Source organism: Pristis pectinata, chromosome 8 (genome assembly GCF_009764475.1).
Source record: "Pristis pectinata isolate sPriPec2 chromosome 8, sPriPec2.1.pri, whole genome shotgun sequence".
Lineage (NCBI taxonomy): Eukaryota > Metazoa > Chordata > Chondrichthyes > Rhinopristiformes > Pristidae > Pristis > Pristis pectinata.
Window position 1 is genome coordinate 21,502,002 of NC_067412.1, and position 16,587 is coordinate 21,518,588.

At 44.6% G+C, this 16,587-nt stretch overlaps 1 protein-coding gene across 1 annotated transcript in view; it reads left to right on the forward strand.

Moving 5' to 3' along the window:
• Positions 1-16,587, forward strand: part of rgs11 (regulator of G protein signaling 11) — a 96,733-nt gene that overhangs the window by 37,182 nt on the left and 42,964 nt on the right. Inside the window, exons 4-6 of the mRNA XM_052021320.1 lie at positions 18-69; positions 5,566-5,624; positions 11,803-11,879. Coding sequence (XP_051877280.1) covers positions 18-69; positions 5,566-5,624; positions 11,803-11,879 — 188 coding nt within the window. The remainder of the gene's footprint in view (positions 1-17; positions 70-5,565; positions 5,625-11,802; positions 11,880-16,587) is intronic.

Genomic DNA, 16,587 nt, shown 5'->3' on the forward strand with positions numbered 1-16,587 from the left:
TTCCTCATTTTTACTAGACCCCTTACTTCTGGACTTCACGTAAATGGCCAGCAACAGAACTTGATTATGGTAAGTGTGCTTCCAAATATTAACTTGCTGCAATAAAATTAATTTTAACAAGGTGTTAAACAATGTTTCCAATTAAGGCATCATTACAGCTTTAAATAGCGATTACTTTCAACAATTACCTGTTGGTAACTGCTCCACCTATAAAATATATGCATCTTCCCATGAACAGTGGAAAGTGGGATACTGAGTAGGTAATGAAAGGTCTTTGTAAGGTGGGAAGTTTTGAGACAAAAGGAAAGCCTTGTCATCACAGAGTTCCAGAGGACATGGCAATCAGTTACTGAATGAAAGGGAAACTTGAAAGAGGATGAACATTAAAGATTTGTTGGCATTACCTGAGATAAATCTTTGGCCTGTAGCGGTTGCTACCGCGAAATAAAACAAGACGCTAGTCAGAGGATTGTCGAACAAGATGTGGTTTATTTTCCCGCCTTGCACGGGCCCTTTAAGGGAGACTGTTCCCGCCCAAAGCAACCAGCAATGACGTAAGTACTACATCATCAAGACTTTCCCGCGCACGGGTTCTCCCCGTCGCTCGGGAAAGACGAGGCCCGCCGCCATCTTGGGCCTCGTCACTCCGACGCCGTGCGACCCGACTGCCGAGCCGGTTCGCCCGACTAGACGGTGAGTCACCACACAACCCCCCCCACCAGAACCGGCGATACAGTCCCCAAGGTCCGTGGGCTGTGCCAGCTGCCACTTAGGGGGCCGGCCTCTGCGTCGCGGCGTTGCAACCTCGACAGGTTGTTGCAGATCCAAATGGGCCGGTTTGAGGCGGTCCGCCGTGAAAACCTGTTCCCTGCCTGCAATGTCCAAAATAAAAGTGGATCCGTTATTCCGTATGACTCGGAACGGTCCCTCATATGGTCGTTGCGATGGCACCCGAGGTGTGCCCCTGCGAACGAAAACAAACTTACAGTCCCGTAGTTCCTTGGGCTGGCAGGATGGGGCTTGACCGTGCCGTGAGGTGGGAATCGGGGCCAAGTTGCCAAGCTTCTCGCGCAGTCTTTGTAGGACTGCTGGGGGTTGTTCCCCTTGGTCCCGAAGGGCAGGTATGAAATCCCCGGGGACAACTAGGGGCGCCCCGTACGCAAGCTCAGCTGATGAAGTGCGGAGGTCTTCTTTGGGGGCAGTGCGTATGCCGAGCAGGACCCAAGGCAGCTCGTCAACCCAGTTAGGACCCTTCAGGCGGGCCATCAAGGCTGATTTCAGATGGCGGTAAAAACGTTCCACCAACCCGTTTGATTGAGGATGGTAGGCCGTGGTGGTGTGCAGCTGCGTCCCTAGCAGGTTCGCTAATGCAGCCCAGAGACTGGAAGTGAATTGGGTGCCTCTGTCTGAAGTGATGTGGGCCGGAACACCAAAACGTGAGACCCAAGTTGTGAGCAGCGCCCGGGCGCAGGAATCAGTTGTGATGTCAGTCAGGGGGGTTGCCTCAGGCCACCTCGTGAACCGGTCCACGATGGTAAGGAGGTACCGGGCTCCTCTTGAAACCGGCAGAGGGCCCACGAGGTCGACATGTATGTGGTCGAACCTCCTACGGGTAGGCTCGAACTGCTGTGGTGGGACCTTGCTGTGTAGCTGGATTTTTGACGTCTGGCAGTGCGGACAAGTTCTGGCCCACTCACTGACCTGTTTGCGCAGGCCATGCCAGACAAACTTGCTGGCGACCAGTCGGACAGTAGATCTGATGGACGGGTGTGCCAACCCCTGTACCGAGTCAAAAACGCGTCTCCGCCAGGCTGCAGGGACTATAGGGCGGGGCTGACCAGTCGCAACATCGCAAAGCAGGGTCCGCTGACCTGGACCAACCAAGAAATCTCGGAGCTGCAGACCCAAGACTGCAGTTCTGTAGCTGGGCAGTTCATCGTCGGCTTGCTGTGCGTCAGCTAGGGCCACGTAGTCGACACCCAAGGATAGGTTGTGGATGGTTGGTCTGGAAAGTGCATCAGCAACGACATTATCCTTTCCGGAGACATGTTGGATGTCAGTTGTGAATTCGGAAATGTAGGATAAATGTCTTTGCTGCCGAGCTGACCAGGGATCGGAGACTTTGGAGAAGGCAAAGCATAGAGGCTTATGATCGGTGAAAGCGGTGAAAGGCCTGCCTTCTAGAAAATATCGGAAATGCCGGACTGCCAGACACAGTGCTAGAAGTTCCTGATCAAAAGCGCTGTACTTCAGTTCGGGCAGTCTAAGGTGCTTGCTGAAAAACGCCAAGGGTTGCCAGTGGCCTTCAAGTAGCTGTTCCAGTACCCCACCCACCGCGGTGTTGGACGCGTCTACCGTGAGGGCAGTCGGGACGTCAGTCCCAGGGTGTACAAGCATCGTGGCGTCTGCCAGGGCGTCTTTGGCCTTAATGAAAGCAGCCGCAGCCTCGTCAGTCCAGGTGATGTCCTTGCCCTTACCAGCCAGCAGCGAGAACAGAGGGTGCATGATACGGGCTGCTGCAGGGATGAACCGATGGTAAAAGTTGACCATCCCAAGGAATTCCTGAAGGCCTTTGACTGTGTCAGGGCGGGCAAAATGGCGGATAGCGTCCACCTTGGCGGGTAGGGGTGTTGCCCCGTCGCTGGTGATTTTGTGGCCGAGGAAATCGATAGAGTCAAGTCCGAATTAGCACTTGGGCGGGTTGATCGTGAGGCCGAAATCGCGGAGGCGGGAATACAGCTGGCGGAGGTGGGAAAGGTGTTCCTGGCGGTTACGGCTGGCAATCAGTATGTCGTCTAAGTAAATGAACACGAAGTCCAGGTCTCGGCCTACCGCGTCCATCAGCTGCTGGAAGGTCTGCACGGCGTTCTTAAGGCCGAATGGCATCCGAAGGAATTCAAACAGGCCGAATGGGGTGATAATCGCAGTCTTGGGGACGTCATCCGGATGGACGGGGATTTGGTGGTATCCCCGAACGAGGTCCACTTTGGAAAAGATGCGGGCCCCGTGTAAGTTCGCTGCGAAGTCCTGGATGTGAGGGATGGGATAGCGGTCCGGGGTGGTAGTGTCATTCAGCCTGCGATAGTCGCCGCAGGGCCTCCACCCTCCGGTGGCTTTGGGGACCATGTGCAGGGGGGAGGTCCAGGGGCTGTCTGACCTGCGAACAATCCCCAGCTCCTCCATGTGACGGAACTGTTCCTTTGCCAGGCGGAGCTTGTCTGGAGGTAATCGTCGTGCTCGGGCATGAAGGGGTGGCCCTGTAGTAATGATGTGGTGTCGTACCCCGTGTTTGAGCCTAGAATTCGTAAACGAAGGTGCCAAAATTGATGGGAATTCGGCTAGGAGCTTGGCGAAATTGTCGCCAGAAAGGGAAATGGAGTCCAGGCGCGGGGCTGGTGTGCTGATTTCTCCCGGGGTATAGGTCTGGAAGGTGCTAGAGTGGACTAACCGCTTCCCTCGCAGGTCGACTAACAGGTTGTGGGCCCGAAGGAAATCAGCTCCTAGGAGTGGTCGGGCGACCGTGGCAAGGGTGAAGGTCCAGGTAAAACGGCTGCCGCTGAATTGTAATTGAAGTGTACGGGTGCCGAAAGACCGTATCGTTGTACTGTTGGCGGCATTGAGTAGAGGATCGGGTGGCCTGTTACGAGTGTCGCAGCCGGTCAGGGGCAAAATACTGACCTCCGCTCCAGTATCAACGAGGAACCGCCGTCCAGATTTCTTGTCCTGAACGAATAGGAGTCTCTGTCGGCGGCCAGCCGCCGTAGCCATCAGCGGCGGCTGGCCCTGGCGTTTCTCTGAAACTTGCAGGGTGGGCGGCATCGACGGGCCTCTGCACCCCACCTCTGATGGTAGAAGCACAGCTGGTCACCTGTGTTGTCATCTGCGTTCCTGGGGTGTGGTTGCTCGGTTGCTGGGGCCGGGCGAGGCGGGCGTTGGGCTCGCAGCCTGGTGATTTGACTGACGGACAAGCCGCTCTCGCGCTTGGCCCTCCACAGGACATCTGCTCGGGCAGCCACCTCACGGGGGTTGCTGAAGTTGGCGTCAGCTAACAACAGGTGGATGTCATCGGGGAGCTGTTCGAGGAAGGCCTGTTCGAACATCAGGCATGGCTTGTGTCCCTCGGCCAATGCCAGCATCTCATTCATTAGGGTGGATGGGGATCTGTCCCCCAAGCCGTCCAGATGAAGCAGGCGGGCGGCGCGCTCATGACGGGAGAGGCCGAAGGTCCGAATCAAAAGGTCTTTGAAAGCCGGGTACTTATCTTCCTCCGGAGGCAACTGGATGAAGTCCCCAACCTGGGCAGCTGTCTCTTGGTCCAGAGAGCTAACCACATGGTAGTACTTCATGGAGTCGGAGGTGATCTGCCGAAGGTGGAATTGCGCTTCGGCCTGGTCAAACCAGACGCTGGGCCGAAGTGTCCAAAAGGTGGGCAGCTTGAGGGCCACTGCGTTGGCTGCTGTGCTGTCAGCCATTGCGCTGGTCCAAAATCCGTTTGGACCGTTGGGGTCACCAATGTAGCGGTTGCTACCGCGAAATAAAATAAGACGCTAGTCGGAGGATTGTCGAACAAGAAGTGGTTTATTTTCCCGCCTTGCGCGGGCCCTTTAAGGGAGACTGTTCCCACCCAAAGCAACCGGCAATGACGTCGCTCGGGGAAGACGAGGCCCGCCGCCATCTTGGGCCTTGTCGCTCTGACGCCGCGCGACCCGACTGCCAAGCCGGTTCGCCCGACTAAACGGTGAGTCGCCACAGGCCCAAAGAGCTGTGGATGTATCTGGAACCATTTTGACACCATTTTTGAAAGCCATGTTCTTTAATGTAGTACATATCTCCATAATGAATACCCCATGATTTAATATAAAGATGAATAAGAAGAGCACATCCAATAGATTTCTTTTGATTGAAACAACCTTTGATTATAAAACACTTTTAATTTTGTATACATTTCTTAAATATTTTTATCTATTGAAAGGTGAGCTTCATTTGTGTGGGAATACGGGCAACTCCAGGTTTCCCTTCACACAGAATCCTGACTTGGAAAACTTTTGGTAGTCATTAATGAGTCAAAATTCTGGATCTCCCTCCCTAAAATTACTGTGAGTGCACTTTCACCACATGTACTTGTAAGAAATGCATCATTGCCAATTAAAAAGATATCTGGGCTTGAACAATAACTGCAAGCTTTGCCAATGACTCAAAGGTCATTTTTTTAAAAAAAAACTCCTCTTAACTCTGAGTAACGAATATAAAGAAATACACAAATAAATTACAAATTATACTGTAATTATTCTGTATTACAAATGTAAGTAGGAAAAAGAAACATTTTCAGGTGCAGATATGTATACTTACAAGAACCTTAATCCTCAAGCACAGCATCTCATGATGCAATGTTCAAGCACTTACAAAGTTTTGGAAATCTGCACTTTTTTCAGTGGAGTGTTATGGAAAAATAAGCCTATTACCGGATGTTCAGAGGCATAACAGATTTATTTTTAACCATGAAGCATAACATCTGCAACCCCCAAAGCTACCACATGCTAATCTCATGAATCTTTTGTCATTTAGCCATTTACTTGGCGAAGAAGAACATCAGGAAGCAGGGAGCCTTGGTTGACTATGAGAAGGTAAGATATTTTTCCACAATATAAATTTGATCTGACATTCCTTTCATTGATATACTTGTGTTTTGGGGATTTATGCATTTGCTACGGAAATGTCACAATTTTGCTACCTACTCATCAGATCTGGAGAAGTATTAAATAAGTGTAGCTCTTTTATGACTTGAATTAAATATGTATTGAGATTGCCTTTCAAAATGTAAGTGAATTAATGCTTGTAACTGCATCTAGTTGAAACGGGCAGTTAAGCTAAAGTGAAAAAAGCTGGAATTTTGCTGGTAAAAAGGTATATTTCTGATCAAACTGAAATTGGGTCACTGAAATCAGAATGTATAACAATTACAAAAGTGCTATATCCATTCTGTCCTGCTTTAGGCATTCTCTGTCCCTAAATAGCTACTCAGTTGTGATCAGTCAAGCACAAGAATTCAAGCCTGCATGAAAAAGTTGGTTCCTTTGAGCTTTACCAGACAATAGTCTACTTTGATACATTTTTAGCAATTTTTTTTCCACTGCCATAGGATTGTTATGCCTCAAGCTCCTAAAGTTAGTACCATTTCTTAATCTAATACTGACCTGTCTGCACATGCTCTATATCCCTCCACCACCTGACTGTTCATGTGTCTGTCTAAATGCCTCTTAACTGTTATTATCGCATCCGTTTCCACCACTTGGCATTGAGTTCCAGGCACCCACCACTCTGTTCAAAACAAAACTTGCACCACACATTTCCTTTAAACTTTTTCTCTCACCTTTTAAAGCAATGCCCCTCTAGGATTTGACATTTCCACCCTGAGAAAATGACTTTGACTATCTACCCTATCTTTGCCTTTCATAATTTTATACACTTCCATTAGGTCACTTTTGCATCACCTGCAAACTTACTAATCAGCCCACCTATGTTTTCATCCAAATCATTTATTGTATCACACACAGAGGTCCCAGCACAGATCCACGCAGAACACCACTTGTTACAGACCTCCAGTTAGAATAACACCCCTCCACCACTGTCTTCTATGGCCTTGCCAATTTTTGAATCCATTCTACCAAGTCTACATGGATCCCATGTGTCTTAATCTTCTGGACCAGCCTACCATGAGACACCTAGTCGAATGCTTTACTAAAGTCCATGTATACAACATCCACTGCCCTACCCTCATCAATTATCTTTGTAACCTCCTCAAAAACAAAGCTCATCTCTCGTTTATAAGACACATAAAGCCATGCTGACTATCCCTAATAAGTCCATATTTCTCCACGTGAGTAAATCCTATCCCCAAGAATCTTCCCCAATAGCTTTTCTATCACAGATGCGAGGCTCACCGACCTATAATTTCCTGGTTTGTCCCTATTGCCCTCTTCAAACAAAGGAACAATGTGAGCTATTCTCCAGTTCTCTGGGACCTCGCATGTAGCTAAAGAGGATACAAAGATCTCTATCAAGGCCCTGGCGATCTTATCTCTTGCCTTTCTCAATAACCTGGGATGGATCCCATCAGGCCCTGTGACTTATCCAGCTTAGTGTTCTTCCAAAGACAATGACCACCACCATGACGTCAGCCTACTCCTCCCTGAGGTCATTCTCCTCCACGCACTTCTTCTTGGTAAATACCAATGTGAAGTACTCATTTAGTATCTCACCCACTTCCTCAAACTCCAGATGTAAATTCCCTCCTTTGTCCCTGAGTGGTCCTACCCTCTCTCCAGTTGCCCTCTCATTTTCAATGTATGTATAACCTGTTTAAGTTCTCTGCTTCTTCATTTATATTCTTCACTACATAAGCCCCTTCCTTGAATTCCAAAGTATGAATTGCATTTGCTGCAGACTTGTTTATGCCCACTCAAAAATAGCATTTGCTGCATCAGACTTGTGAATCAACCACACTGATCATAACATCTGCCCTATTGTGAGCAACACTTTAGGTGCAGGTCCAAACAGCTCACTAACACTGAGAATAATGTTATTCTTAACACAGAAAAGGCTGTGATTTCAACCCTTCCCAAAAAAAAGTCATGAATTTTTTCATTCTTCCTGGTGAAAACTAGGAGTAAAATCGCCTATTGTCACCACCATTGCATACATGAGGAACTTGGTCATTGTCAGTTGTACGTGTCCTGGGTAATAAAGACTTTCTGTAGATATTCAAAGCAGAGAGTAAGCAAAGTGACATTGATACTATAAAAGTGAAGTCTGGAGAATTAATAGTGGAAATTGGAGAGATGGCAGCTGAATTAAGCAGGTACTTTTCATTGTAGAAGATACGAGTAATATATCAGATGTAGTTGTAAATCGAGAGGGAGGAATTCAGGAAAATTACTATCACCAGGCAGTGGTACTGTGCAAATTAAAGTCACAGTGACATGGCACACCTTCCACTTTACTCCCACTTACAGGTGTATTCCACCAATCCCATTTCATTCTCCCCACATGTCCATCACATTTCTCCAGATTCTACCACTCACCTACACATTAAGGGCAACTTACAGTGGGCAATTAACCTACAATCCTGCACATCTTTGGGAGGTGGGAGGAAACTGAAGCATATGGAGGAAACCCATTTGGTCCCACGGGAACACAAACTCAAGACCCCACCGACGGTCAGGATTGAACCCAGGTTGCTGGAGCTGTGAGACAGCAGCCCTACCAGCTGTGCCAATTAATTGCTGGAGCTGTTGATGTCTCAAGGCCCTTGTGGACCATCCCACTGTCTTGAAAGAATTGACTTGTGAAATAATGTTATTGGTTTTAATTTTCCAACATTTCTTTAGATGTGTGGAAGGTTCCATTAGTTTGGAAATTTAGTAAATATAATTCATTTATTCAAGAAGGAGGGAGACAGAAATCAGGAAACTTTAGGCCAGTTACCTCAACATCTGTCATTTGGAAAAAGTTAAAAGCTGCTATTACATAAAAACAGAAAATAGTGGACAAATTCAGCAGGTCAGGTGGTTTCTGTGGAAAGAAACGGTTAACATTTCGTGTCTTGCACCCTTCATCAGAACTGGGAAAGAGAGAAACAAATTAGTCAAGGTGGGCAGGGTGGTGATTGGAACAAAGGTGATTTCTCTGACAGGATGAAGTGATGTGGCAGCACTTCTAAGCTGGTGGAGGAGGCGGCTTCCAGAGCACAACTTGAAGTTAAACGGAGTCACGAGACTGCTGATGCTGGAACCCGGAGCAAACAGCAAGCTGCTGGAGGAACTTAATGGGTCGGGCAGCATCTGTGGAGGGAAATGGACAGTCAATGTTTTGGGTTGAGACTTTCATCTGGACTGAAAGAGTAGAGGGGAGATGGTAAGTATAAGGAGGGGAGGGGTGAGGCAAGAGCTGGCGGTAAGTGGATCCAGGTGAGGAGGGGATCATTGGCAGATGAAGTCGGGCACAGGAGTGAAGGGTGGAGATGGTGACAGAGGCTGGGAGGTGATAAATGGAGACAACAAAGGCCACAGATTATTGAATCTGATAAGAAAGGTAGGTGGAGCAGGAGGGAAGGTGGGAAGTAGGGGGAGGGGATAGGGAACCCACTGGGAGAAGTGTGTGGGTGATGGGTAGGTGGGGGGGAAAGAATGCGTAATGGGGGTGGTGGATTGTAAATGTGTGTGGGAGGCCCTGGGTAGATCGGATGGAGAGAGGAGGAGGCAGAGGGGGAGCAGGTCACCTGAAATTGGAGAATCCATTGTTCATGAGGTTGAGTTATAGACTACCCAGGCAGAATATGAGGTGCTGGTCTGAATTTGGCCTCACTGTGGGCAGAGGAGGAGGCTGACGACAGAGAGGTTAGTGTGAGAATGGGAAGGGGAATTAAAGTGGCTTGCAACTGGGAGCTCCAGGAGGCCATTACGGATAGTGCACTTTGTCTCACCAGTGTAGAGGAGGCTGAATCAAGGAGATGCATGTGAATCTGTGTCATCTGGAAGGGCTGTTTGGGTCCTAGGGAGGAGGTGTAGGGACAGGTGTTGCACCTCCTATGGTTGCAGGGGAAAGTGCCTGGGGAGGGTGAGTCACAGAGATGGTGGTCCCTGCAGAAAGGGGTAGGGAGGAGGTGATGTGACTGGTGGTGAGATCATGTTGTAGCTGGAAGAAATATTGGAAGAATGATGTGTTATGTGCAGAGGCTGGTGGGATGAAAGGTAAGGACCAAGGTAATGCTACCCTGGGGGGGGGGGGGGTGCGCGGGGTGCAGCCGGGCAGTCAGGAGGCAGGACGAGATGTGAGTGAGGCCTCCAAACAGTGTTTAGCCAAGTTTCCTGAAAAAGGACACCTCGGATGTCCTAGAGTGGAAAGCCTCATTTCAAGAACAGATGTGGCTGCGAGAGAGAAACTGGGAGAAAAGAATTGTGTCCTTTCAGGAGATGGGGAGAGGAGGTGTAGTCTAGGTAGCTGTGGGAGTCGGTAGGTTTGTGGTAAATGTCAGTGGATAGTTTGTCTTCTGAGACGGATTGAAGGTGAAGATGGATCGAAGTCAAAGTTAGCCCTCCTGAAGAATTGCCTTCGCCCCTATCCCCCACAGCCTCTTTCCAGTTGCCCTGCTCTGCACGCCCTTCCTCAATCTTCCCATCATGCTACTCAGTGGAAGAAATGGACACCAGAGCTCCCCAGCCTGGACACCATCAAACTGACGCCTCTAATGTGGTGTTATCATCCACCACACAGAAGATGAAATTATACCCCAGCTCCTCTACAACACACGTGGTGGGGGGCAAACAGTGGAATTCCTGTTGCTGCTAAACCCATGTCCTCCACACTGATTGAACACTTTAGCTGCATCGTTAAATTTGACAGTACTTGAAGAATGGCACCTGCCTGCTCTCTGTACTTCTGATGCATGAGTCTAATACACTCAATCTCCTTTCTAATATGATGTGACAGCACATCACCCCTAAAATTGTGAAGTAAATTGGCACTACGTAGTGCCCAATCAACAAGTGCTGTGGAAGGTATATTGTGCAGCTGATTATTTAAGACCTGATTATTACACCACTTTTGATATTTCATTGATACAACTTTCAACAGTCATAGCGTCATTTTTGCAGTGGTGTTTCCAGGCCCCATTTTCACTCCAAGTCCAAAACAAGAAAATTTGAATGTATCTTGGGCAACAAAATAGATTAGCCATCCATCAGCAGAGCTGCATGATGTCATAAAGTTCTCCTGACCATCACATTGCTCTAATGGAAATGCTGACATTTCCAGACTTGCCCTTGATAGCTACCTTTCTCTACAATCATCCACCTATCACCCCCTCCCCCACCGGCTTAAACCTTACCCTGGTCCCCTCATGCTTGGCCCTAATATCAAGTGTCACACATCTAATAAATATCTGTACAGAACTGCCTCAGTGCAATTCACAGCAATAAATCCATTGTCTTTATTTCACCAGTTGAATATTAGATTTGGACAAGGTTGAAGCTGGCTTTGGATAGCAACAATTAGTGCATATCAGGTTTATTGTTATTTGATTAAATTCCCAGAAATACCCATGCATTAATTATTTCTTAAATGTAATAGTGCTGCTGTAGCTACTTGGTGTGAGCCTGAAATAATTGGGGTCATTTCCTGATTAGTGTTACCGGCTTGTTGTGTATCTCGGAAATTTGAGCATGTTATACACATGAAATGCCCCTGAACTTCCGATTCATGGTTCTGATGGGGAACCTCAGCCCCATTAGTGCAAAGGTGCAAAATTATCCTTGGCATGTTTATTCAATAATCACATTGAACTTTATTAAAACAAAGTTTGAAGGCAAATGCAGTTTTCTGAAATGTTCTAATAATGTGATTTTTTTTTTCTTTCTCTCTCTACCTATTTACTATGAATGTTGTTACCAGTGATGAGCATGACCAACACATTTAAAAAAAAATTCATTCATCTTTTGTTGACTGTTTTATCACCTCGGGAGCGTTCATCTTTTTTAACTGCACCTTGCCCTCTGGAAATGTGCAGCAATCCTATTCTAAGCTCTCTGGAGAAAGACGTGCTCATAATTTTGAGTAACCTGTATGCATTCCAGTTCTATACTGTAATTGGACACATGGTCACAAAGGATCACACTGTTAGCAGTAACAACATTATTTCAGAAATTTTGAAAGCAGTGCATATAGACAACATAACCACGTCTGCACCTCTTTTTTTATGTTCCAAGCTGTGATTTAAATCCCTTTCAAAAATTTTAATTCCTACAGGACAGTTACAACCTACTACACACAAGGATCAATCATACTTGGGATTTTGTGGTAATGCAAGCTAGAGAACAGCTCAGGTTAGTCCAACGTTTACTCTTTCCTTACTGTTTGCATCCTGCATTTAATTCTGCGTAGTAATGTATTTAGTTTTTACCTAATATCTTCTATTGCAATAAAATGTGGAAAATATTAGAAAGGCATTATAATTGTATTTTACCAATATAAAGATGAACTATCTTGATGCTTACAAAGCAGTTTAGATTTAATAGTTATGGTTTTATAGAACTGTACATAGATGCTTTTAGTATGCAGATTTAAAACGTATCTATAAATAATTAAGCAACATATGGTAATCCATAGCCCTATAAATAGAACAATAAAACATAACCTAAACTGTTATGCTTGCATGCTTTATATTAACTATTTTTGTTTATTTGCATAATTTTATAAACCTAGTTTGAAGAATATAAAGTCCTGTGAGCTTTAATTGTTTCTTCAAGGAATTGCTGCATTTTTGATATTATACAGACTAGATTGCATTTCTAATATTAAACATGAATTGGAAAATCGTGAATTTTAATATCTTTTGTGTTTCCAATTGGGAATAAATTGATTTAAGTTCAAGATTTAAAATTCCTAGATTGTATGCTCATTTAAGGGAAAGGATTCAGATGTAATGTATTTCACATTCCTCTTTTCTGTGCAACTATAATGCTATCAAAATAAGTCAACAGTTTACACTTTTCCATGTCTCCATTGAGGAGAAGGCGAAGGTAGAAACTAGTGGTGATGTTAGGCACTAGCTTAGAATAAGAGTCAAATCGACTGCGGGGTTTTTGTTTTGGGAAGCTCTGCTTTGGCACATTTGGTCCACAGCAGAGTAATGGCAATATGTTAGCAAAGCAAGTTGTAAGCAAATCCAGCTTCTCAAGAGTTATGAGACTTCTTGGAAAAAATGTGTAAGTTTTGTCTTTCTCTATTAAGGAATTAATTATAAGGTGTTTTGTATTAATTCAGCAGATATACTGTATCACTTGTACTCACAAGCATATTTCCTATTTGTGTGCATAGTGCTTGTGCCTTTTTTGCCAAGCCTGTGGTATTGATTTATTAATCAGTGTATAGTTGCTTTGCCTAAATCTAAAGATGGTAGGACTTCCAGCTCGAAAGCCAGGACGTCTGCTAGTCATTTTGAGCCCTAGATTGTGTTACACTTTATGAATAGATATTGTCGTGTGTGAGATTGTTTAAAATTTTAAGGACTTCAGATGAATCAAAGTTGCAGGAATGCAATTTGTGTTCAAGGTCTGGTGTGTATTTTGTGGCAGGAGCATATGCTGTATAATATTATAACTGAGGTTTATGAACATGTTTAATCCAAAGGTTCGCCTCAGAATTCTTTGCATTGCACAAAATGTAACTGCTATTTCCCCATTTTATTGCTGTTTACTGTTTTCAGGTTTTTGCCAGTGGGATGTGATGGCAGATAGTGACAGATGGTAGGACCCAGCCTGTGTACCATATGATTTGAGTAGAAATGAATTCAGCATTTATTTTTAAAAAAATGTACCAGTTACAATATTCTGTCCAAAGTAATGAACTGAATATATTATTTAGTTTATTTTTTTGTTAATTACCAAAGTAAGCAGCAGCATTATAGAGGTGTTGAGGTATAAAATCCTATTTATAGCCTTGCTGCATTGAGGAGAGACTGAGTAGAGGTCAGCCCTCCCATGATGGTGGGAAGGCAAAGGAAGTGTTGGCTGAGGCTCTGGAGAACAACTTGGATTTTGATAGCAACTTTAACTTAGGAAAATGTGGCTACGTACTTCACAGGCACATAAACAGGCAAACATTAGCACCATGACATAATAGGTAATACTGGGATAGGCGACAAAAAAGTTGGTGGATTTGAATGTTGCACAGGGTTTTCCAAAAAAAGGACTATTTCATATCGGTATTGGGGGGAGAAAAAGTGACATGGATTTTTTTTTTAATCAAGTACCCCATTCAGGTAGAGAGTTCTGTTCTTGGTCAATTAAGCAGCACCAATCCAGATCATTCATTCCACTGCACAATTAAAACGTGAAAGAAATGCAACCAAATATTCCTTAGTTTAAAAAAAATCCCAGAAAATCCAAATTATGACAGACCTAAAAATATTTCAGGATATGTTGACGGAGTAAACCAGTGTAAATGTTTATATTTTAATGAGATTTAAATATGTTTTAGTCTCAAATGATAAGAGCCAGTTTTTTAAAGTGCTTAAATTTTAAACATTTTACACCTGCACAAAACTGGTGGTTTCCATGAAATTTTGAATGAATTATATTGTTAGCAATGTAGTGAAGCTGTATTTTTGCAAAGGATTACATATATAGTCACATGGAATATACAGCTCAAAAATGGCCCATTCAGCCCAGGTCATTCATGCTGTCCATCCATCCTCATCCTCAACATAGTCCTTAAATATACCTGTGCTAATTATTTCAACTGCTGATGATAAACTCCACTTACAATCTGGGTGAAGTTTCTTTGGCATTGTCTTTTGTAGTTGCTTAATGTCTATCTTGTACTCTGCTCTCCAATCTTGAGCTTTCCCTAAAAGTGGAAACACTGTAGCCCAGAAAGTGGATTAGAAGAAAAACAATTTGTCATTTATGCAAAAATAGTATTTAAAGTGCTCAATTTCCAATAGAAGACCCTCCCTTTAGGATATTGGACAAGGCCTTCCTATTGCCAGTCGCGCTAATGCAGGTCATGACATCATCAATGTGCACAGCATACATTTTTGACTAATTAACAGAAATTGGATCAAAAGATCATAACACATGACTTTTCATTCACAGTAAAGCAAGGAGCAAACTCCACAGGAAGAAGGGAACTTTACATGATTTAGAGGGTCTGGCATCCATTTTACCATCACTGAGTCCCATATATTTTCCACATGCTTCCTTTTTGCAGATGGGTAGCACTGACAAAAATCCCCCCCCCCCCCACCCCACCGCCCCAAACCCACAATTTACCCCATCCCTCATGACATTTTGGTATAACAACACAGACCTGTTTCCCAGTAGGCAGTGCATAAGTGAGGTGTCAGCTGGGGCAGGAGTTGCAATCCGTGACCCCATAGGTCTGGTTGTACTTGTGAATGAGAGAAAACCACGATGGCAGTTTCCTAAAGGGAGCTTTACCAACTTTGCACTTTTTTTTGCATATTCACAATTTTTACATTGGGGCAAATCTCACCACACATTTACTGCACCAAAAATCATCAAAATATAACTTCTCGACATATGTCTTTTCTGGCATAGTCTTTTATTGTCTTAATAACCTTATTACATCACTCTAAGCTTTCTCTTTAAAGAGTAAGGAGCCTAATCTGGATTCAGCTTTTCCTTGACACAGAAATTCCCATTTCTGGCCTCTGCCTTCTAAACCTTTCCCCCTCCATCCTATATACAATATAGTGATGAGACATATATGCTGGACTCCAGAGTTAACCTAAACATGGTTCCATACTGTATACGTTTCAGAAATAATGTCCAGTGCTGGATGTGTTTTATAAATAGCCCTTCTGACCTTATTTGCTACTAGTTATTTATGCATTTATATTGTTTTGGCATTTATTCTCTCTTTCTTAACAAAGTATATTGCACATGTAAAGATAATATTGAATTTCATTTGGCATTTTGTCCATTTTACAAGAACTGATATATTCTAGTTAAGTTTTTGAAACATATGCCAGACAAATGAAGGGGAGAATAATGTAGTAGTATTTTTTTCCCCCTCTAGAAGCAGGTTTGGTACAAGAAGGTGTTCCTGAACCACAGGCATCTCCAAAAATGGATGTTAACAAAATGTAAATACCTGCCAAGAAAAAGCAAAGCTTATTAACAGTCCTGAGTAACTCACTTTGATGGAAGCAAACTATACCTTAACCCAAGAAGAATGAAAACAGAATGCTGGAAGAACTCAGCAGGTCAACCAGCCCCTGTGGAGGCAAAAGGTACAGTCCTGATGCAGGGTCTTGAACCAAAATGTACACCTTTTGCCTCTACGGATTCTGCTTGACCTGCTGAGTTTTTCCAGCATTCTCTTTTTGTTCTAGATTCCAGCATCTGCAGTCTCTTTTGTCTTAAAATCAAGAATCCTCTCAAATTGTGCTGCAGACATCCTTCAATGCACCTAATTTATTTGCAACTTTAAACACCAGACACATGGTGAACTGTAAGGCTGTCAATCAAGTAACCCCAATATTTATAGTAGACTGTACCTCTGGGATTAAAAACATACTTGGGTCTCTTCCAGGAAATTGCCATTAGAGAGAAATGTGTTGGGAAATGCATGTGCTGACTCTGTGGATGTTGCACTGAATTTGAGGATCATGAGCTAAAATTGAGGTCTCAAGAGTTGAACAGTTGTCAGTGGGTGGAAACTGAGGGCTGAATGGGAGGTTTGGAAGTATAGATGTGCGTGCAGCACTCTGGTAGGGTGTTTGAATGTTATGTTTTGGCCAGATTAATTGAGAATATCGGTAGTTGAGCAATGGAGATGAATTGCATGGAGCAGTTTCTGAAGCTAATATTGAGGTTGGTGCGAGAAGGGATTTGATGAATCTACCATGTTGAAGACCATTATACATTTTGCAACACTACATCCATGTCCTTGGGGCTTCTTTCTAGGTACTCGATGTTTGTAATTTCTCTTTGCTTTTACTTGACAATTTGTCTCAAAGCCTTTCTGGTCCATCCATCCTATCCACCTGGTTAACCAAGGCCTCCA